The 22,824-nt window shown below is 48.7% G+C and overlaps 1 protein-coding gene across 1 annotated transcript; it reads right to left on the minus strand.

Moving 5' to 3' along the window:
- Positions 1 to 203: 203 nt before the first annotated feature.
- On the minus strand, positions 204 to 22,718 carry ABCD1 (ATP binding cassette subfamily D member 1). Its single transcript, XM_084788915.1, has 10 exons — positions 21,488 to 22,718; positions 18,271 to 18,451; positions 12,378 to 12,520; positions 12,127 to 12,295; positions 10,464 to 10,558; positions 7,341 to 7,486; positions 6,845 to 6,990; positions 3,634 to 3,718; positions 3,292 to 3,417; positions 204 to 3,207 (listed from the first exon to the last, which is right to left on the minus strand). The coding sequence occupies exons 1-10, from the start codon at positions 22,385 to 22,387 to the stop codon at positions 3,015 to 3,017; spliced, it is 2,184 nt and encodes a 727-aa protein (XP_084645041.1). The 5' UTR covers positions 22,388 to 22,718; the 3' UTR covers positions 204 to 3,014.
- Positions 22,719 to 22,824: the final 106 nt, after the last annotated feature.

Raw genomic sequence — 22,824 nt, forward strand, 5'->3', positions numbered from 1 at the left:
AATAATGCACAACCATTACTTCTGTTGTTCCAGAACATTTTAATCACCTTCCTCCAAAAGAAACCTTGTATTCATTAAACAACCTCTCCCCATATCCATTTTCCCAAAGCCTCAGTCGTGACAACTGTTCATTTGTGTTTTTATGGATTTGTCTCTTCTGGATAGTTCATTTAAATGCAAAAAAATGGATTTTTGTGCCTGGCTTCTTTTTTTGAGACAGGGTCTCTCTGTGTAGCCTTGGAACTCACTTTGTAGACCAGGCTGGCCTTGAACTCACAGCGATCCGCCTGCCTCTGCCTCCTGAGTACTGGGATTACAGGTGTGCGCCACCACACACAGCTTGTGCCTGGCTTCTTTATGTCCATGCACGTTGTAGCTGCTTCACTGTCTTTTATGGTCAAATAATATTTTACTGTATGCATTTGTCCATCTGTTGCTGGGCACTCGGGCTGCTGTGGATATTGTACAGAATCTACAAATATACATGTATACCTGGGTTTCTGACTTGAGGGTAGGATGGCAGGCAGCATGGGAACTCAGGCTAGCTTTATGATAGCTGCCCACAGTATTTCTTCCCCATTCTTTACACAGAATCCAAGGCCATTCCCATCCTGCATATCACCTCAGTGTGTGTGTGTGTGTGTGTGTGTGTGTGTGTGTGTGTGTGTGTGTGTATCAACAGTTGTCCTGACTCCCTCTGTAGACCAGGCTGGCCTTGAACTCACAGAGGTCTGCCTGCCTCTGCCTCTGCCTCTGCTGGGATTACAGCCACTGCGCCTGGTTCCCTCAGTGGTGGCCTTTCCTTCCCTCTGCACGGGAACTAAATTCTTTCTCTGCACTGGACTCTTCACCCCTGGGCTGTTGCAGAAGCTGTTTCCTCTTCCTAGAAGGTCCAACTCAATAGAGAAATCAGTTCTTCCTTGTGGCTCTCAGTGCTCAGCTTACCTCCCTGGCAGCTCACGGGCTTTCTATAGCAGGGACTAGGCTGGGGTCTCTTCTCTTCAGAAAAGGAATCAAAGTCATTTGGCCTAAGAAGCAATGATCGGGAGCTCTACCTCGCTAAGGTTCAGTTGGTATAACCAGAGAACACTGACTTTGAGTGCCATGGGATTAACAGCTGACCAGTTTCTCACTTGAACCCATGTTTGGGGTCGGGTATCCTTTTTTTCCCCTTTGAGACAGGGTTTCTCTGTGTAGCCCTGGCTGTCCTGGACTCACTTTGTAGACCAGGCTGGCCTTGAACTCACAGTGATCCACCTGCTTCTGCCTCCCGAGTGCTGGGATTAAAGGCATGCGCCACCACCACCCGGCTTCTTTCTCTTTTTATTTTTATTTTTTGAGACAGACAGGATTTCTCTGTGTAGCCTTGGCTGTCCTGGACTCACTATGTAGTCCAGGCTGGCCTGGAACTCAGAGATCCACCTGCCTCTGCCTCCACAGTGCTGAGATTACAGGCGTGCCCCACCATGCCCGGCTAGGTCTCCTCTCTTTTTTTTTTTTCTCCCAACGAACATTGTGACCTCTTCCAAGAACTTTTTTTTTCTTTTTTTCTTTTTCTTTCTTTCTTTTTTTTTTCCAAGACAGGGTTTTTCTGTGTAGTCTTGGCTATTCTGGACTCACTTTGTAGACCAGGCTGGCCTCGAACTCACAGTGATCCGCCTGCCTGTGTGCCATCGCCCAGTGACAGGGCTTCTCTTGTAGTCCTGGCTGTCTTTGATTCACCTTGTAGACAAGTCTGGCCTTAAACTCACAAGAGGTTTGCCTGCCTCTGTCTCCCAAGTGCTGGGATTGCAGGTGTGTGTCACCACGCCCAGCCAAAACTTTTCTTTTTATGTCGGTCTCACTTTATAGCCCTGGCTGTCGTAGAACTCACTCTGTAGACCAGGCTGGCCTTGAGCCCATTAGAGGTCTGCCTGCCTCTGCCTCTTGAGTACGGGATTAAAAAATGTATGCCACCATGCCTGGCTTACTTCCCAGAACTTCTACCAGACAACACGTCCAGGAGGCAGGAACATGCTTTCCGGAGGTTTTTACTGAAAGGAGTGGGGGGGGGGGGCATCCCAGCCAGAGGCTGAGGGCCCAGGAAAGGCACACAGTGGCGGCGTGGGGGGGTCTCCCTCTCAGTGAGGGCTGGCTTAGCAGACACAGCACCTCCCATGACCCCTCTTTGGCACTGAGCTGGGAACATGGTGCCCTCACTCCTGCCTAGCTGGCAGAGGGCACCCCCAGTGGCAACTGGCAGTGTAGGCTGGTGAGGGGCCAGGTTTGGCACCAGAGGCTGGGTAGAGTGAAGAGACCACCCAGTCACCTCTTGTGCTGGCAGGGGGCTCATGTTGGCAATTCAGACAGCTATAAACTGGGAGTCAAATAAATTAGGTTGTAGAAGGTGGAGGAGTCGGAGGGCCAGGGCTACATTCTTCTCATGGCTCAGGAGAAACCTGCCGTTCTGGGGGTTAACATGGGGAAGGGCACACTTTGGGCCCTCTCTGATGCTGGGCCCCATTCGGCTGTTTCCATGGCAGGGAGGTGTCCTGTGGGACAGAGGGATTGGCTGGCCACTCACGGGAATGGCAACAAAGGGCTGAATCAAAAGAATGATGACGATTTGGGTTTCAGGAGGGATAGAACCCACAACCACCAGGCTTGCCACATTCTGGCTGCTTGCTTCCTACGGCTCGGCCATACTGGTGTCGGGTCAGGACTGGGGCCTTCCAAACCCCCCACCCCTCTCCAGAGAGAAGTAAAGGACACATTGCCCAGAACGGGGCAGAGTTCATGGAGCAGATCCCAGAGTGAAGGTTGGGGTGGGGGTGGGAAGCAGAGTGTCCTCATTCGTATCTACTTGCCCAAGAGTGGGGTCTTTAGGGAAGTCAGGCAATTGGCTAGGAGGCTTGGGAGGAGAAGGCATGCAGGGCAGTGAGGGGGGTGTCCTTCATGTGATCCGAGAGCCTAGAGAAGGGTGGGGGATGGGGACAAGGTGCCCAGTCAAATGGGGAATATTTGGGACTGAAGAGCTAAACTGGGGCTGCAGCCTCGCCAAGGATCTGGCGGAGTTCCTCAAGGCGCCCTTGCATCTTGGGGATGCCTGCCAACTGCTGCTCCAGGCGTTGCTTCTCCTCAGTCAGGCTCAGGCGCGTTGCAGAGTCCAGCTTCTCAAACTTCCAGCCTCCCTCCCCATCAAACTGCAGCAAGTGTGTGTGGTACTTCCTGAACAGGAGAGGGATGGGAGACTGTCACAGCTGCTTTTCCACTTCACGTGGCAGCCTCACCCACAATTCCAAGAACACCTACCACAGGGAGGGCCGGTGGGTGATGGACAGCAGTGCGATACCAGCATCTTTGGCTGCTTGGAAGATCTTGCCTTCCACATCAATGCTCACGGCACTAGTGCACTCATCAAGGAGGGCGTACTTGGGCCTTAGAGTGGGAGTGGGTAAAGAGGAAAGTTGTGAATTCTCTACCACTGTACAACTTCCAGCCCCTGGCCAACCACTTGTGACCCATGGGCCTGCTGCACTGGGAGAAGGGGTGAGGTTCCTCCACACAGCTGTCTTCCTCCTACAGGAATCACCCATTTTCCCTCTTATTGGGTCCAGATTACTGAAGGTTCTTGAAAGTCACTACAATGCTTACCTGTGGTAGAACATGCGTGCCATGCCAATCCTCTGCTTCTCCCCTCCAGAGAGGACATCCTTCCAGTCACACACAGCCTCCCAACCTGGCAGGAGTCAGGGGCTCAACTCAATTAAACAGGAACCCAGCGGGATGTGGGGTAGGGCCAGGGTTAAATGGGGCTGATGGAAAGCCAGGACATATTTGTTTTTTATTTTGGTTTTTGTTTGTTTGCTTGTTTGTTTGTTTTTTCGAGACAGGGTTTCTCCCTGTGTAGCCCTGGCTGTCCTGGACTAGCTCTGTAGACCAGGCTGGCCTCGAACTCACAGTGATCCGCCTGCCTCAGCCTCCACGTGTGCTAGCATGCCTGGCATCCATGACATATTTGACCTTAGCAGAACTTGTCTCCTTGCAGACTTCTGCTTGGTGTCTTCATCAGCCTGTAATACTAATAACTGAAAGACTTGGAATAAAAATTTTCTCCAAGCTGAGTGTGGGGGTGCACGCCTATAATCCCAGCACTTGGGAGGCAGAGGCAGGTGGATTGCTGTGAGTTTGAGGCCAGCCTGGTCTACAGAGTGAGTCCAGGACAGCCAGGGCTACACAGAGAAACCCTGTCTCAGAAAAACCAAAAAATAAAAAATAAAATTAAAAAAAAAGTTGAGGTGGGAAAGAATTTTGCCCTCGACAAAACATATGCTGCGGTTTGCCCCCAGAAGGCTTTGGAGAGACGGTTGTAGCCAAGAGGGTGAACCCTAATCCAGTGTGACTGGTACTTTTATAGAAAATAGAAATTGAAACAGAGACATGTACAGAGGTAAGATGACGTGAAGACACACAGTGAGAAGTTGGCTTGCTACCAGCTGAGCACAGCCCCTCTCACAGTTTCTGAAAGAGCTAGCCTTGCCACACCTAAATCTGTCTCCAGAATGCCAAAACCAAAGTTCTCTACTGAAGCCCATGAGTCCATGGTACTTAATCCTGGCAGTCCCAGGACACCTAATGTTGCCAATGAAGAACCCATCAACTCTGCCCTCAGCAGGCAGCAGGTGATGAGGACAAAGAGCCCCACTGATGGTTAGAGTGTTCTCCCCAGGACTGAGTAAGCATGTAAGGAAGGCGATTTGTCAGGAGTGTGTGACAGAAGTCATCTCCTATCAACCATCCTGTGTTTTTACATGACTAGAAGTTCCCTTAGGGCATGTAAAACACTTTAGTCTACCCTGTGAAGGGTAACCATGGTGCTAACTCTAGCCACTATCATACATGTAGTACCCATGGAAACTTCTGGGAAGACAGAAAGCAAGTATCCTTGGTCTCTGCCCTAACCACTTCCTCCATCCTACAGTCTGGGGATTAGATGTGTTAGCTACAGCAGTCGTATTGGCTCATAAGCTGACTTTAGGAATGGAAGCCATGCAAAGCATTGTAACTTTGTAAAAGAGCTTGTATCCTCAGAGCCTACAGTGAACATTTCTGCCTCCCAACTTTGGTCCCACCTTTTGGGATTTAAAGCACAGTAGGAAAAGTCTATAAGTGATTTGAACCACTATGGGGACTAGTATGCTACTGTTTCTCAGAGTAGAATTCAATCCTAAAAGGTGGCAATGGTTGGCCACAGGTACCAGCCATTCAGGGCAACCACAGGACACGAGAGGAGATGCCCCTCAATAACCTTTCTCTTTTCAAAACACTTTCTTTTGCTACCTGCCCCTCCTTCTCAAGGGCTGTTCTCAGAGTCGTCCATGACTCTGCTGTCCACTCACATTCCAAGCCTCTTTGCAAACTGAAACATGTACTTGGGGCTGGAGAGACGGCTTAGCAATTAAGAGCACTGGCTGCTCTTCCAGAGGTCCTGAGTTCAATTCCCAGAAGCCACATGGTGGCTCACAACTGTCTATAACTCCAAGGTCTGACACCCTTACAAAAACATGCACATGCAGGCAAAACACCAATGCACATAAAAAATAAAAAAAAAAAATAAGGGGGCTGGAGAGATGGCTCAGAGGTTTGGAGCACTGACTGCTCTTCCAGAGGTCCTGAGTTCAATTCCCAGCAACCACATGATAGCTCACAACTATCTACTTTGTGATCTGATGCCTTCTTCTGGCCTGCAGGTGTACATACAAGCAGAGCATTGTATACATAATAAATAAATCTTTAAAAAACAAAACAACAAAGAAACAAACAAAAAACCCCTAAATTGCTAGACATGGTGGCACATGCCTTTAAGGGAGGCAGAGGCACTTGGATCTCTGTGAATTCGAGGCCAGCCTGGTCTACAGACTGAGTCCAGGACAGCCAGAACTACACAGAGAGACCCTGTCTCGAAAAACCAAGGGGAAAAGAAAGAAAGAAAGAAAGAAAGAAAGAAAGAAAGAAAGAAAGAAAGAAAGAAAGAAAGAAAGAAAAGTGTTTGGCCATCTTACCCTACCCAGAAATGGCTCAGTTTGCTTAAATGCACAATTGATCTGTCAGAGAAGGGTCATTTTTAATTTATTTTTATTTTTTGGTTTTTTTGAGACAGGGTTTCTCTGTGTATCCTGGACTCACTTTGTAGACCAGGCTGGCCTCGAACTCACAGCGGATCTACCTGCCTCTGTCTCCCAAGTGCTGGGATTAAAGGCGTGAGCCACCACCGCCCAGCTCAAGAAAAGGGTCAGTTTGCTCAAATGTACAACTGATCTGTCAGTTAGTTACCTAAAGCCTCAGAGCTTTCAGTGTCTCACAAGGGCAGCCAATATCTCTCTATGCCATGCCCCAGTTGCAATCTGTCCCAGGTTCCATTTTTGACAATCTCTCTCTCTCTCTCTCTCTCTCTCTCTCTCTCTCTCTCTCTCTCTCTCTCTCTCTCTCTCTCTCTCCAGGTTTCTCTGTGTACCCTTGTCTGTCCTGGACTCATTTCGTAGAGCAGGCTGGCTTCGAATTCACAGTGATCTACCTGCCTCTGCTTCCTGAGCGCTGGGATTAAAGGTGTGAGCCACCACACCCAATGACAAAGGGTCTCTTAATGCTCCAAATGAAGAAAGTGTTCTGCTACAAGTCTCCTTTCCTGGCACCACAGAACCCTGTCTACACTTCCTTCCTGACAGGCACTTTAAATTCCTGGATGCTGAGGTAACTCCTGTCCCCTGGGATTGTGGGTGGAGGCCAGAGGTAGGGTAGCAACAGGTTCCCCATCAGAGTCTTGGGACAAAGGATGAGCGGTGTGTAACCCGTGCCCTGCCCCTACCTCCTTCCCGTTGCAGGATGTGGCGGAGATGCACGATGCCCAGGATGGCTTCCAGCTGCTGCTCTGAGCAGCCCTTCCTCCGCATGTCCTCTGCAGAGTCGGGGTAGATCACTTGGTCACGCAAGGAGCCCACGGACATGTAGGGCCTGTAGGAAAGCTGCATGTCCACTGGGGGCAAGGAAGCCCTGTCCCAACAATGCTCTGTGCCTTAGTAGGCCCCAGAGTGCTTTCCAACAGCTGACATACCACATGCAGGTGGTCTCCCAGCTAGAATGTCCATATACTCACGTATGTGCAAGGCCATAAGGAATATACCACACCATCTGTGGATCTAAGTGTAAGACCCCCATCCCCACCCACAAATCTGAAATGAAGAGGACTAGTTTGTGCTCCTGGCTATTGGGATCTGGGGTAACATCTTAGTTTCCTCTCCTGATATTCTTCCAATACACAGATGGGAAGAGGTGAGGAAGGCATAGTGAACGGGTTTACTCACCTCTGAGGGATGTAGAACATGCGGTGGGGTGGGGGTTTATAGAGTACACCACTGTACGTGGGCCAGAGTCCACCCAGGATTCGGAACAGTGAGCTCTTGCCGCAGCCATTAGGGCCTGTGATGAGCAGGTGCATACCTTCCTCCACCTGTGGAAGCATCGGGGCATAGCATCCAGAGCTTAAGGTTTTTTCCCCAGCCACTAGATTAATGTGGCCCCATTCTCAGTCTCATAAAGTCTTCTCCTGGGCTACATGAGATCCTGTCTCAAAGGAAAAAAAAAGAAAGAAAGAAAGAAAGAAAGAAAAGGAGGAAAGGAGGAAAGGAGGGAGGGAGGGAAGAAACGGGAAGGAAGGAATAAAGAAAAGCAAGGAATGCCAGGTCAAGGATATAAGGGAATGGACAAGAGTTGGTTCTGTCACCTAAGGCCTGGATAGCAGGAGCCCAACACAGGGACAAGAACTTTTTTGCTATGGTCAAACGAATGAGTGCATTCTAGGATAGTCCAAAGGAGTTCGATCCCTCCGAACTCTACTTTAGTGGGATCCAAGTGCAGTATCAAGAGGTTTTCTAGAACTGTGTAGGGAAGCAGGAGGAAATGGCACATGGATTTAATCTCAACATTTGGGAAGGCTAACAAGTTCTAGCAAGTTCCAGAACAGCCAGAGCTATACAATGAAACCTTGTTTATTTTATTCCCTTACACACACACACACACACACACACACACACACACACACACACACACACACACACACACACCCAAAGGAACTGTTGGTTAAAAAAAAAAGCCAGGTGTGGTGGTACACACCTGTAATCCCAGCATTCAGGAGTAGAGGCAGGCGGATCTCTGTGAGTTTAAGGCCAGCCTGCTCTACAAAGAGTTCCAAGACAGCCATAGGTGGGGCCATTACACAGAGAAAAATGAAAACAAAAGTTTTAGATAGCAAGGCTAACCCCTTCCCCCATGGTCTACTGTGCCCTCAGGTACCAGGGGTCACAGAAGATGGCCCCTCGGCTCAGCACAAAGGGCCTCCGGTGGCCTTTAGGCTGCAGAGTAGCTGAGCACTGGAGTTCTGGCAGCAATGGCAGGAAGGAGGGTTTAGTTCATTTAGTGCCACTGCTCACTAGGCAGAGACTGGGTCACAGAGGAGGCACAGCACCCTGCAACAGAGACAGCTTGCCCATCTCCAGCACCAAAATCCTTGGTTCCTTCCTTCTTTCCATGACGGTGTTTGCTTATCTGCAAGCGATAAGGGTTATTATTGCATAGGGCTCCCAGGAGGATCCAGGTTCTGGCTTTTGATTTACCTTAAGCAATGTGACAGGTTGACCTGTGCCCCCTGATTTTATCTGAAGTCCTATGTGTCAGAGTGGGACCTGTCATTGTACATGGAGTTAGCTAAATGAAGCCTCAGGCATACTGGAGGGGAGTGGGCCAAATCCTAAGAGGGAAGATTCGAATAGGTACACACGGATGTGTATGTGCATGAAGATAGAAGCAGCCAGACTGTGGTGGCACACACCTCTAATCCCAGCACTCAGGAGGCAGAGGCAGGGGGATCACTGTGAGTCCAAGGCCAGCCTGGTCTATAAAGCAAGTTCCAGGACAGCCAGGGCTACACAGAGAAACCCTGTCTAGAAAAACCAAACCAAACCAAACCAAACCAAACCAACCAACCAACCAACCAAACAAACAAACAAAAAAAAAAAAAGAAAAGAAAAGAAAAGAAAAAAACCCAAACCAAACCAAACAACAAAAAAGGAACCCTTCCTGCCCCTTGAAGCTGGCCTCCTAGCCTCCAGAATATGGAAGGACTCCATTTCCGGTGATAATGCTGCCCAGTCCAGGGAGGCTTGTCTAGAGCAGCATGAGACAATTGGCTCTGGAGAACAGGAGTGACAAGAAGTTTGAGGTTCCCTCAGGGCCTAGCCCTCTTCTAGCTGACTCCTTGGCAGTCTCACTCTCTACCTAGCTACAGTCTGTTCACCCAGGCCACCGAGTCTTTGCTTCCTATTGTTTCTTCCCAGGGACAGCCAGGAAGCTACCTACCAGGCCCATCAGAGATCACCCTATGATGCTGTGCTGTTTTAGGGAGGGGCAAGTTCAGGCTCAGCCAAGTCCTCAGCGGAGTCAGGAGCCTCATATTCCACCTCCTCTTGGCTCTTTCCAGCCTCCTCCCTTACTGGGACATGGCAGGCCAGGGCCTCTTTGTGTCCATCTATCTACATCCTATGCTTTGAGGGAAAGGTTTATAGGGCCTCCGCTCAGCCAATGAGGACCAACTTTTTGGTGGCCTTTATTGTACTCTAGATCACAGTCTAATTAGGGACTTTTTAATTTGTTTATTTATTTTCTTTTTTTCGAGACAGGTTTCCTCCCATTTTTGTTTGTTTGCTTGTTTTTCTTTTTCTTTCTTTCTTTTTTTTTTTATTTATTTTCGAGACAGGTTCTCTCTGTGTAGTCTTGGCTGTCCTGGAACACTCTTTGTAGACCAGGCCAGCCTCAAACTCACAGTGATCCACCTGCCTCTGCCTCCAATCACTGGGATTAAAGGCATGCACCACTACACCTGGCTGTTTGCTTGTTTTTCAAGACAGGGTTTTTCTGTGTAGAGCCTTGGCTGTCCTGGAGTCATTCTGTAGACCAGGCTGGCCTCGAACTCACAAAGATCCACCTGCCTCTGCCTCCCGGAGTGCTGGGATTAAAGGGTGCACCACCACCAAGCAATGGGTACTTAAGGGCAGGCCATTCTCTGATTTCTCTTTGGTTTCTAATATGCAGCCCAGAGTTCACAGAAGCCTGGTGGGATGAACAAATGATCAGACTAGGAGCACTTGGGTAACCCTTGAACAACCCTGGTAATTGATAGTCTCCCTTATCAGCACTTACACTATTGCTTTAGAACTCATGGTCAGAGATACACTGGTCTCTCAGCTTGACCTTGGCCTACGTGCCACGCAGACCTGGGAACAATGTCACTGCTAACACAGCTAAATGAGATGCCAAGGGCTAGGGTTCACCGATGTAGGTGGCCAGATAACCTGGGAAGTGTACCTGTCCCCAGCTACTTGGCCCAGACTGGTCAGCAGTTCAGGTTGGGCATGCTCTTCCACTTGACCTACCCTGATGTTGAGGCTGGCCACCACCACCTCTCCTGTGGGTGTGATGATGGGGATGTTCTCACAGATGATCCCCTGCTCCACATCCACCACCTGGCCTGCAGAGAGAAGGCATAGAAGAACAGGACCACAACAGTTTGCTGCTTTCCTGTGCCTTGGTGTTTACCCCTTGTTCCTTTGGCACAGGTTTAACCTATCTCAACAGCAGGCCCCTGGGTCCCCAAACAATATGGTGTGGTTCAGGGCTACATGGGAAAACAGAGGTCTTCCAACAAGCCGATAATCTCAGAGTCAAGCAGCATGCCCTAAACTGCCACCTTTTGGTCCTCTGGAAGCCAAGGCACTTAGTGTGTCCACTTGTCCTATGACAGCAACATTGTAAGATCAGCTTCAGTGCCTGGACTCCTCTGCTGAAGCATTCTGACTCCTTTGAACTGGAAGCTGGCTGGACTTTCTTTTGTGCTTGCACTTTGTTTTGACTTCTTTCTTTTGCGTCTTCTTGAAACAGGGCCTAATACCATAGCCATCACTCGTCGTAAATATGCAGCAAGCTTGCCTCAGCTTCCCAAAGGCTGGGATTACAGGTATTAGATACTTATGAATTTAAATATTTACTTATTTTAAAACATCTTATTTATTTACTTAAAGACAGAGTGCTGATCTTCAAACTACCATGCCTACTTTATGTGGTAGTAGGGATTGAACCAAGGGCCTTATGTAAGCTGGGCAAACACTAAGTAAGATATATCCCTAGCCATGTAAATCTTTTGTTCTTTTTTAAATTTTATTTTATGCGCATTGATGTTTTGCCTGCATGTATGTCTGTATGAAGGTGTTAGATATTGATGTTACAGACAGCTGTGAGCTGCCATGTGGTTGCTAGAAATTGAACCTGGGTCCTCTGGAAGAACAGTCAGTGCTCTTAACTGCTGAGCCATCTCCCTAGCCCCAGATCTTTTGTTTTTATTGCAGTGCTGGTTTATATGGGTGTGAAATATCAAGCATTGACATCCAGAACCCTCTCTCCCTTTCCTGGTAACCAAGAGCAACATATTTGGGAGGGTGTGTCAGCAGCTCAACTGGTAGTCAGTGTTTGGAGAACGCAGGCTGTTGGGTCAGTCCCCTCCTGAATGATCTAGCCTTTTTATTTTTATTTTCAAGACAATGTTTTTCTGTTTAGCCTTAGGGTCCAGGACTCACTCTGTAGACCAGGTTGGTCTTGAACTCAGAGGTCCACCCGCCTCTGCCTCCCTGAAGAGTGACCTAGTAGTAAATGACCTTTGGGGCAATGAGTCCTGGGGGCAATGAGTCCTGAGTGGATGCGACAGGGTACACAGGGGCGGCTTCTTCTTCTTCTTCTTCTTCTTCTTCTTCTTCTTCTTCTTCTTCTTCTTCTTCTTCTTCTTCTTCTTCTTCTTCTTCTTCTTCTTCTTTTTGAGACAGGGTTTCTCTGTGTAGCCTTGGCTGTTCTAGACTCACTTTGTAGACCAGGCTGACCTCGAACTCACAGAGATCCACCTGCCTCTGCCTCTCGAGTGCTGGGATTAAAGGCGTGCGCCACCACCGCCCAGCTCCACAGGGGCTTCTGTGTGTTGGGGTAGCATGGGAGGAGACAAATCAGTGGGTACGGAGGCAGAGGAAGCACTGTGAACAGAGACTACCTTACCTTGGATCTTCAGGGGACCCTCTATATGGACGCCAGACTGTATCATGGCCCCAGGCCCAGCCTGAGCTTCCTCTAGATCTCCTGTCCTCTTAAAACGACAGTGTTGGACATCTTCAAATACCTGGAACATCTCGTACACCCTGGCTGTGTAGCCAGCCAGCTCTGTCACCTATGAGGAGGGTGAGATGAGCTCAAGCACAGCCAGTTTGGGAGCGGGAGAGCAGGCAGGCTAGGAGATGCACTGGGGTTACCTCCTTGTAGGATGACATGATCCTCTCGGTGGCATCAGCAGCTGCTGTGAGGAGGTTTCGGGCTATGGTGAAGGCTTCTGTACGCTCACTAACCAGCTCCTCCTCCTTCATTTCCAAGGCTGCTTTCTTCATGGCTTCTGAGTCTGCAGGCCAAAGGTGAGGGTAAGAGAGACAGTGGAAAGTCACAGAGCCACTATGGAAAAGATGAGAATTGTATATACCAGCCAGACATGGTGGCGCACACCTGTAATCCCAGCACTCAGGAGGCAGAGGCAGGCGGATGGTTGTGAGTTCAAGGCCAGCCTGGTCTACAAAGTGAGTCCAGGACAGCCAGGGCCACACAGAGAAACCCTGTCTCCAAAAAAAGGATCGTGCATACAATGTTATAACAAACAGATGAGACATAGAGAGCATATAGAGTTCTCTACCTCACAGGAGGAAATAGGTAAAACTTGTCATTGCATTTGATTTCTTAGTTATAACACCAGAAAAACAAGCAACCAAAGAGACAGATCAACCTGAACTTCCAAATTAAATACTTCTGAGCACTGAGGGACATCATCAGTAAACAGCAACAGTAATGTAAAGACTGAGAAAGGCTGGGCGGTGGTGGCGCACACTCAGTACTCAGGAGGCAGAAGCAGAGGCAGAGGCAGGTGGATCATGGTATGTTCATGGCCAGCCTGGTCTACAAAGTGAGTCCAGGACAGCCAAGGCTGCACAGAGAAACCTTTTCTTGAAAAATCCAATCAAGAAACAAAACGTCTTTTCTTTATGAAATCTATCACTACATATAATGAATATATAGTTACAAAAGCAATTATAATAGGCCAGATGTGATGACACATGCATGTTTCAAACGAACATACAATGAAATATTAGTCAGCCATAAGAGGGAACGAAGGACTTGTTCATCTGCCAACATAGACGAACCTTGAAACAATTATTGTCAGTGAAAGAAGCCAGACAGCAAAGGTCACATACCATAAGATTCCATTTCTATGTGAATTCTGTAATAAACAAATCCATAGAGATAGAAGGGAGATTAGAGGGTGCCAGGGGTGGAGCGAAGAAGGATTAGGAGTGACTGATTAATTGAGCTGGAGTTTCCTTTAGAGGTAGTAAAAATGTCCTGGACTTGGATAGTGGTGATGGTTGCACAACTGTGAACACATTAAAAAAAAACGCCTGAGGTATATGTTTAAAATGACTGGACTGCCTGGTCTGTTAATCACATCTCTTTCAATACCATCTATTCAGAAAAGGATCTAGAGAGATAGCTCAGTGGTTAAAAGCACTTATTACCGTTGCAGAGGATCTGAAATTGATTCCCCAAACCCATGTCAAATGGATTCCAACTGCCTGTCACTCCCACTCCAGGGGGTTCAGTGCTTCTGACATCTTGAGGCATCTGCACTCACACAGACATACTTGAGCCCCACATACACATAATTAAAAGATCATGAGGCACCAGGCATCCAGTTTCATTTCTTGGCATAAGTAGCTCCTATCAAGCACAATGCCTCTACCTTCTTCTGTTGGGCACCATAGCATTCACTTCTGCTGAACAGCTGGATCTCTTCATCCAATATCCAGTGAGCTTTGTTTGAAAGCCCTGACCTTGGTGCCTTACTCAGAGAGACCCTGTCTTGGGAAACCAAAAAAAGAGTCACTCCTGTGTAAACTTGCTTTTCTAGTCACAGTTTACATCCCATGGTCATGCCCTTAAATCTTCTTAGTTTACAGTTTTAAGTTTTTTGACTTTGTGATTCACAGAAGAGCAAGGCTATTATTATTATCATTATACATATATATGTAGTAGTATACATACATATACACACATATGTATGTATTATATATATGTGTGTATATGTATGTATGTATTATACCATAGCATACATGTGGAGGTTAAATGATAACTTTGTGGAATTGCTTCTCTATTTCCACTGTTTTTGTTTTTGTTTATTGTTTTTTGGTTTTTTGGTTTTTCGAGACAGGGTTTCTCGGTGTTAGACTTGGCTGTCTTGGACTTGCTTTGTAGACCAGGCTGGCCTAAAACTCACAGTGATCCTCCTGCCTCTGCCTTCCGAGTGCTGCGATTAAAGGGGTGCACCACTACGCCCAGCCCTCTCTTTCCACTTATGTGGTCTCCAGAAATTAAACTCAGGCTGGGAAGTGGTGGGGCCTGGAAATGATGGTAGGGAACAGGAAGGAAGCCAGCTCTAAGGGCCCTTGGGTGCAGATGGGTAAAATAATGAGTGCCCACTGGGGAGTCATCAAAGGGCCAGGGCTGCTGGGCAGTGCTGTCACACAGCTTTAATCCCAGCACTCTGGAGGCAGAGGCAGGTGGATCTCTGTGAGTTTGAGGCCAGCCTGGCCTACAGAGTGAGTCCAGGACAGCCAAGGCTACACAGAGAAACCCTGTCTAGAAAACAAAAACAAACAAACAAACAAACAAAATGGCAGGGCAGGGCTCTGGGACAGAAGCTGAGGGAAGAGGTATCCAGGATATATGTGACCTTCAGGTGGATTAATGGCAGGGGTTGGTTGGGGAGGAAAAGGTACAAAGAATCAGCTCAGAAATTAGTAGGATAGGGAACAGGATGGATGGATATGCCTTTGGGGCCTGGCCCAGGAAATGGGGGAGGAGAAAGGAATGCACTAAAGGTGTGATAACCTGTCTAAATATCCCCCTTTCAAAGGCAGCTCCAGTAGGCAGCACGGACACTAGCCTTCTTTCCTACCATCCCTACAGCTTTTCCTTCGACAGGTTTTTGTGGCTAAGACATTCTGATAGCAGCTAGCACTTTCCAAAGGCAGAACCTCCTCTTAACCTTTGGAGTTAAGGCTAGGGAGGAGGAGCAATTCTACCTCTTTCCAGTCCTGAGGCTGCCATTACAGGCCAGCAAACAAAGCTTATCTGAAATCATCCCCAGTGGTTAAGTGGCTTCCTCTCTGGCTCTCCTTGAAGCACTAGGAATATCACTTGCCACATCTACATACACCCTTATCCACTTCACCATAAAAGGAAAGGAAGACAAATCACACAAAGAAGTGACATACTTGTGGAGGCAGTACTTGGGGGAGCAGTAAGGCCAAGCACATAAAGGCTTGGTGGTCAAGGTAGGCAGAAATAGTTAAATGCTTTAAAAAAAAATCAAGTTAGACACAACTGAAGGAAAAACAACAAGTAACCTGGAGAATTATTGAACAAAAAGAAAGACTGAGAAGCTGAAAAGCTTAAATATGGCTAAATGGTTAAGAGCAGTTGCTGGAGCCAGGCAGTGGTGGCACACACCTTTAATCCCAGCACTCGGGAGGCAGGGGCAGGCAGATCACTGTGAGTTTGAGGCCAGCCTGGTCTACAGAGTGAGTTCCAGCATAGCAAAGGCTATACTGAGAAACCTTGTCTTGAAAAACTAAAACAAACCAACCAACAAACAAAAAAAAACCAAAACCAAAACCAAACCAAACCAAAACCAACCAACCAAACAAACAAAAAAACAAAAGAAGGGGAGGAGGAAGAGGAGGAGGAGGAAGAAAGTATGGCCTTGTTGGAGGAGGTGTGGTAAGGGGGCTGGGGTGGGCTTTGAGGTTTTAAAACCCCACAACAGGCCAGTGTCTCTGGCTCTCTGCTTCCAACTTGTGGGTAAGATGTGAGTTCTGAGCTCCTGCTCCAGTGCCATAACTGCTTCCCTACTGCCATGTTCTCTTCCATGATGGTCATGGAATTTCATCCTCTGAAACTACAAGCAAGCCCCCAATTAAATGCTTTTTGTTTTATTTTGTTTTGTTTGTTTTTGAGACAAGATTAATCTGTGTAGCCCTGGCTGTCCTGGAACTCATTCTGTAGAGCAGGCTATCCTGGAACTCACAGAGACCCACAAGTGCTGGCATTAAAGGTGTGTGCCAGCATGCCTGACTAAATGGGTTTTAAAATAGGTTGCCTTGGTTATGGTGATTCTTCAAACCAATAGAAAAATAACTAAGATATTGTTCTTCCAGAGGACCTAGGTTCAGAGGTTACCATTGTAACCTCCAGTTCCAGGGATCCAATGTCCTCTTCTGGCTTTTGCAGGTAGCAGACATACACTTGGTACACAAACATACAGGGAGGCTAAACACCCATACACAGAAAAGAAAAAAGAAAAGCATGCATATTTGGAAAAAAAAGTCTGATGCAGGAGAAGCAAAACCCACAGCTAAACACATATTTCACTAAAGCTGAAGAATATCAAAGCAAAAGAAAATGATAAAGGTATTTAGAGAGAAAAATGTATAATACTAATAACCTGGTTTAAAAATGTTAACAGCTACGCAAGAAGTGAGAAGACAATCGAATCTTCTTAAATGACTGGAAGAAATTGCCTTTGTGGTAAATGTTTTTGTTTTTTGTTTTTTTGGTTTTTCGAGACAGGGTTTCTCTGTGTAGCCTTGGCTGTCATGGACTCGCTTTGTAGACCAGGCTGGCCTGGAACTCACAGTGATCCACCTGCCTCCACATCCGGCCTTGTGCTAAATTTTTATGCTTAACCTAAGTAGCTCAGGAATAAATGGGAAAGATATCTTCAGACAACAATTGAAAAAGACCCATGATACATTAGCTGAAAGAGTGTTTTAGCCAGGCACAGTGTAATCCCAGCACTGGGGATGCTGAGGCAGGAGAAAGGCAAGTTTAAGACTAGTCTGGGCTACAAAAAGAGACCACATTTCAAAGCAAAGCAAAGCAAAAGAAGAAAAAATAAACTTCGGAAATAAGTCTATTAGGAAGGATGGTTGAGGTATAGGAAGGGAGTAAGGAGCAGAGAAGTCAATATGCACACCGGTGAGCTTACACATCACATAAAGCCATAACTGAGAGTGGAAAGCACATGACAGTCAGCTGTGCTGGCACACACCAGTAATCCCTAGCACTTGGGAAATGGGCAGGAGGATCAATAATTCATAATCATCCTCAGTTACATACTGAGTTCAAGGTCAGCCTGAGCCATAAGAGACATTGTCTTAAACGTCAAAGCACACAAAACAAACAGAAAAAAAAAAACACCCCAAGAAAACTAAGGAAACTTAACTTCAGGCTGGGAAGTAATGACAGGTGTCATGAGGGTTGCTTCTCTAGGTAAACTATTCTAAGGCTTGGGAGGAGGGGAGCTATTGGTCAACCTAAGGAGGCTTTCAAGCACAATCATAAAAGTTGAATGAATAAACTGCAAACTAATAGAGGAACAAACAAAAATAGACAGCCGGACTATCGCCAAAGTTATTAGGTAGAGTAGCCCTGCCCCCCAAAGGCCTCTATCCTGTCGATTTGTTATTGTTTTTGTTTGGTTTTGTTTTTTTGAGTCAGGGTCTCTCTGTGTAGCCCTGGCTGTCCTAGACTCACTCTGTAGACCAGGCTGGCCTCGAACTCACAGAGACCCTCCTGCCTCTCTGCGTCCTGAGTGCTAGGGTTACAGGTGTGTGCCACTACCCCTGGCTATCCTGGCATTTTTGTTGTTGTTGTTGTTGTTGTTGTTGTTGTTGTTGTTGTTGTTATTTTCTCTTTTCTTTTGATATCCTGGAAATTTGTAAGAAGCATTGTTTGGAAGAAACCAAGGCTGGGGTCATGAAGAGGCTCACCCAAGCCACTTTTTATGCTTATCTCCAATTAAAGCTGGGCTGAAGACATGTGGGTAAAGGGTGCACACTTGTGGAGCAGTGTTATGTGGTATTCCTAGGTTGTGGTCCTGTGCTAGGCTTCTTGGCACCAAGGACTTTGAGATGCACATGTGGCAGCAAAGAGCTCTGAGGAATGCCAGACTTGGGATCATCACAAGGCCTCAGTGGACCCAGGCAGAAGGGGGAAGCAGGCTGGTTGACCCTGGACCCTAGCCCCTGCAGCCTTGGCTCTTACCTGACTCTGCATAGCCAGTGGCTGTGATGATGGGGACAGCTACCATGAGCAGGCCGGATGCACTCCACACATATTTCATGAGGAACTGTTCCAGCATGACATACCATAGGCGTTCCAGCAGGATGAGGTTGATCTGTGAAGCCAGGTCTTGATATGAGTGCTGTAGTAGTGCCAGCTCCACCTGCAAGACATTTGTGATGACTCCTGGGGGGTGACAGTGAGAATCCCCAAGTAGGGCCCATATACACGCTGTCTGTCTGATGGCCACAACAAGGCCAAGGGCTTGGGGACTGTATTTGTGGTGGGGCCAAGTTTCAAATAGGGGTGATAGTAAGGGACTGTCTGATGTTATAGGGCACCTCTTATCCTCTCTTTCAATTACTGCTGTGCTTGGGACACTCCCCACTCCCCTCTCCGTACTCTGCCTGGGCAGTTTCTGGATCCAGGCCCCTGAGGGCAGTTGCCTTTCATCTTCTGCTGACCCCATTTCTTTGGGCTCCCTCCTAGTGCCTTCCCACCCCCGACATCATGAGCAATAGCTCTTCTACCTTGACCTAAGCAAAGAGCAGCACAAGACAGCAAATGATAAAGTTCTTGGATTTACAAAACTCAGCCAACAATCTCAGTCTACTTAGGCCCCATTTCCTGCTACTTTCCCAGGCTCTTTTCTTTGAGAAACTTACACCTAATTTTCCCACGAAAACCAGGAGAATATGCTCTGAAGCTGGGTGGAAGCTGCAGTCAGACAGGCCTCAGAGGAGTCAAGAAGAGTCGGGAAGGACTCATGGCCAGGTGACCGGGACATTTTGGATTGCCCTGCCCCCCACCCCCTCGCCCAAACAGCATGACTCTGTTGAGTGCTTTCACTTTTTCCTCCCATTTTACTGCCACATACCTCACTGTGCATATTCTCATGTCTATTGGAGGACACAGAAGCAAAGAGAAACAAAGTGACCTGTCCAAGCTCATATTGCCTGGAGGGAGCAAGCAGTGTAGAAATGTGGACGGCATGGGCTGGGCTGTTGAGAGAAGCAGCTTTTTCTTCAGTTTGAGGCATTGTGGATAGAACCTAAGGCCTTGAGCAATGCTAGGTGAGCACTCTACCACTGAACTATATTCCCAGCCCTAGAGAGCCAGACTTCTGTTTTTTATTTTTTGAGACAGGGTCTCATTATATAGCCCTGGCTGGTTTGGAATTCTTTATGTAGACCAGGGCCAACCTCAGATTTGTGGCAAGTTTCCTGTTTCTGCTTCTCAAGTGCTGGGATTAAAGGTGTGCACCACCATGCTTGGCTTTTTTGTTGTTTTGAGACAGCCTCACTCTGTAGCCTAGGCTGGCTTGAACCCAGTGACCCTCCTGCCTCAGCCTGATAGCCAGATTCTTACAAATGAACATGATTTAGGACTTTGCTCTTTCAAGCCGGAGGTTGTGTACATGTGTGTATGTATACATGCATGTGCACTTTCTGAAATTCAAGTAAGAATATTATACCCTGCTGTTTGCCTGCCAGGCACCCAGTTAGTCCCTTTTGTCATAAAGTATTAACTTGAATCTAAGCCCATGTCCACAGTACAACAGCCAGTGGGACTGGTGGGACATGTGCCTATACAAGGGCAATCCATGTACCTGTGGTGGCCCACCACCCCATAAAGCTTTATAGACAAGGCTTAGACAAGCAGGCCGAGGGGGTACACAAGGTCCGTGGGCCCCAGCAAGTGAACTCTAGTGTTGAATGTGTTATTTCCTGAAGCTATCCCAGAGGACATGTTTTTAAACACAGGTGTTCCCTCTTTTGTACCCTCTGCCTAGGTCTGCTCATATAGCCCAGCTCTCCTCAAACTGAGCCTCTCATTCCTGAAGTGAGTGCACCACCTTGCAGCACTCTGGTAATCTAGGCTCGTGCCTCCAGCCGGTAGTAGTGCCAGCTAAAGCTGATGGTGTAGCTATGGGTATTGTGCCAAGTGCCTCACCCAAGGCCCCCAGCTGCTTGCCAAGGCCCTGCAGCCCAGCATTCAGGAGAAGAGAATGGGAGAGGGGTTACAGTGAGGGCAAGGCACTTTTCTTCCTAATCTGAAACCTGACCCGGACTAGCAATACCTCTTTTTGCAGAATATAGAGACAAATCCTTTCTAAACGTCAAAGACAAGCCAGACACAGACACAGACACAGACACAGACACAGAGACACACAGACACACAGACACACACACACACACACACATGCCTTCGTGCCTCGGTGAAATGGGTGCTTTTGTGGCCCTCCCCCGCTCCAAACACTGAGGAACCGAAACCAGTCGCCAGAACAAGGCCTGAGGCAGCTGCAACCACAGGGACAAGGAAGGGGAGGGGCTGCCACAGAATAAAGCTGGCATTGGACTAAAGTAGCCTTTCCTGGTGTCTGCTAGGCTTCCCTGGCCCCAGCCCACCTCATAGAGTGGCTGGGATCTGGGCGGAAGGGCCGGCTAAGGGCAGCCACACTGGGAGTGGGAGGGGTAAGGAGGAGGGTGGGAGAGGAAGCTTGTCAGGCCTCCATGACAGAGGCTGAGGCCAGGCATCCCTATCCCTGGGAGGGAGGGAGCTAGGCATGTTGCTTGCCAAGCCTGTCAGTCACTAGTCAGGCATGCCTGAGGCTCTGACAGCCTTGACCCTGAGCACTAACACCACAGCAGCCGCTGTGCTGAGCTCTGCTTGTTAACCTCTGCTTGGGCTGAGTCATGCCCATAATACCGGACAGCCCAGCCAGCCAGCTCTGCTGGACGCTGGCCTTCAAAGGGCCCAGAGATGCAAGAAAGGTTAGGTAGCAGGCTGTGTCCTACCATCCCCGCTCCCAGATGGTCGGGGAATCTAATTCCTCCCAGTTGGCTGCAGGAATGGTGGACTGCAAGTTTAGAGTGAACTAAACTAGTAGCATCTCAAATTGCTATAATTCAAAGCTCCAAGTCCAAGACAATTTTACCAAGGAAGCAGAAGTGGCCTGGAGGTTGCAGGCAGCCAGCACAGGGAAGTTCCCACCCAGTGGTGCTATTTCTCCATTTTTGCATCTTAAGACTCTGCATCTTAAGATGTAAGGCCTACCCCAAGCCTCATCCCAGTGCCTTTTCAGAACTTTAACATCAGCCTGGGTACACTTTGGGATCTCCCTACTGCTTATAGCTGGCTGCCACGCATCTCCGGGCCACCTCCTCTCCTGTATAAGAAGCATCTCACCCTGCCCCACCTCATGGCCCCCGTAGAAGGCAATTTCTTCTGAGTTGGCCACCACTCGAGAGTGCATATAGCGCAGTTCCCCCTTCCTCCGTGCCTCCTCAGCCACCAGCTCCCCAAACTTGGGAGAGAATGCTCGCAGCACATTGGCTGTGAGGAACACCACCAGGCCAGCGATGGCTGAGGGCCAGGCTGTGCCAGCTCCTCGGGATCGAGCAGCTCGAAGTAGAGTGTAGGAGGTCACAGCTACATCCAGAAGTGGCTTGGTCAGGTTGGAATAGAGGTGGGCTACAGAGGCAGCAAAGGCTACCACGTCCTCTGTCAGAGACTGATCAGGGTTTCGAAGCCGTCCATCCATGTTGCTTACTCGGTAGTAAGTCTGCCGGGAGAAGTAGAGGCTGTAGGCATGAGCTACTAGACGGCTTCGGAAAGACAGAGCCAGCTGGCCCTCTAGGTAGCGGATGGCACTGTTGATGAAAGTGGCAGGAAGAGCGATGAGGAGCCACTGTAGCAGTTGCCAGCTAAAGGCTCTCGGGTCCTTACGTACAATGCATCGGGCCAGTCTGCCGTCCAGGCGGGCAACATACACAGACAGGAAAGTTCGGCTTACCAGGGCAGCAGAATGCAGGGCCAGCAGCCCTGTTTCCCGGCACAAAATTCGGGGGAACAGCAGCCTCAGGAGCACCAGGAGCCGCTGCAGAAATACCCGGTTCATGCCAGCTTTGGCTGTGGTGGCCCCAGAGGCCTCTTGTGTGGGCTCCCCAGCTGGCACCTGAGGGCCTCTGGCAGGAGTCAGACATTGCCGTACTAGAGGGTAGATTTTGTGGACTCCATAGGCTGTGAGGGCCAGGACCACAGCTGTGCGCTTCAGCGTGGTCACCCGCGAGGGCCGTGGAGCGGAGAGCACCGGCATGTCACCTGGACTGGTGGGCAGGCTGAGGGCTGGAACTGCTGCCTGAGGCTGCAGTTGCAGGCAGAAGCTGGAAGGGCTGTTGCTCTGACCAAGGGCTCGCTGTTTAGACAACTGGAAACCTTGAAGTGGTCCCTGAGACTGTTGCTTTAGGCCCCCGGGGTGGTGCTGGGGCCCTTGGATCAGTTGGTTTAGAATTCTCCAGGGTCGTGGCCTCTTCAGGCAGCCTAGGAAACTGGCTTCCCTCTACTGATAGTCCCTTAGCCCCTGAGGTCAGTACCTCGAGAGTCTTAAGCAGAGAGGCAGTCTCTTCCCTTCCACCTCCCTCCTCTTACTGCTCCTCCCCCCCCCCCCCCGGTGACGCCCCTCCCCGGGGCACCAGGCGTGTTTGTCTGCTCCGCAGCCCGGCTGTAGCGACCGTGTATTCCCTCCCACCTACC

This window comes from Acomys minous (genome assembly GCF_964271855.1).
Source record: "Acomys minous genome assembly, chromosome: 7".
Taxonomy (NCBI): domain Eukaryota; kingdom Metazoa; phylum Chordata; class Mammalia; order Rodentia; family Muridae; genus Acomys; species Acomys minous.

Coding starts and splice junctions, on each gene's coding strand:
- ABCD1 (XM_084788915.1), bottom strand. CDS start 22,387: ATGCCGGTGCTCTCCGCTCCACGGCCCTCGCGGGTGACCACGCTGAAG. Junction 10,559..12,126: donor GGGTCCCCTGAAGATCCAAG/GTAAGGTAGTCT, acceptor TTCTCTCTGCAG/GCCAGGTGGTGGATGTGGAG. Junction 3,719..6,844: donor CATCCTGCAACGGGAAGGAG/GTAGGGGCAGGG, acceptor GACTCCTGCCAG/GTTGGGAGGCTGTGTGTGAC.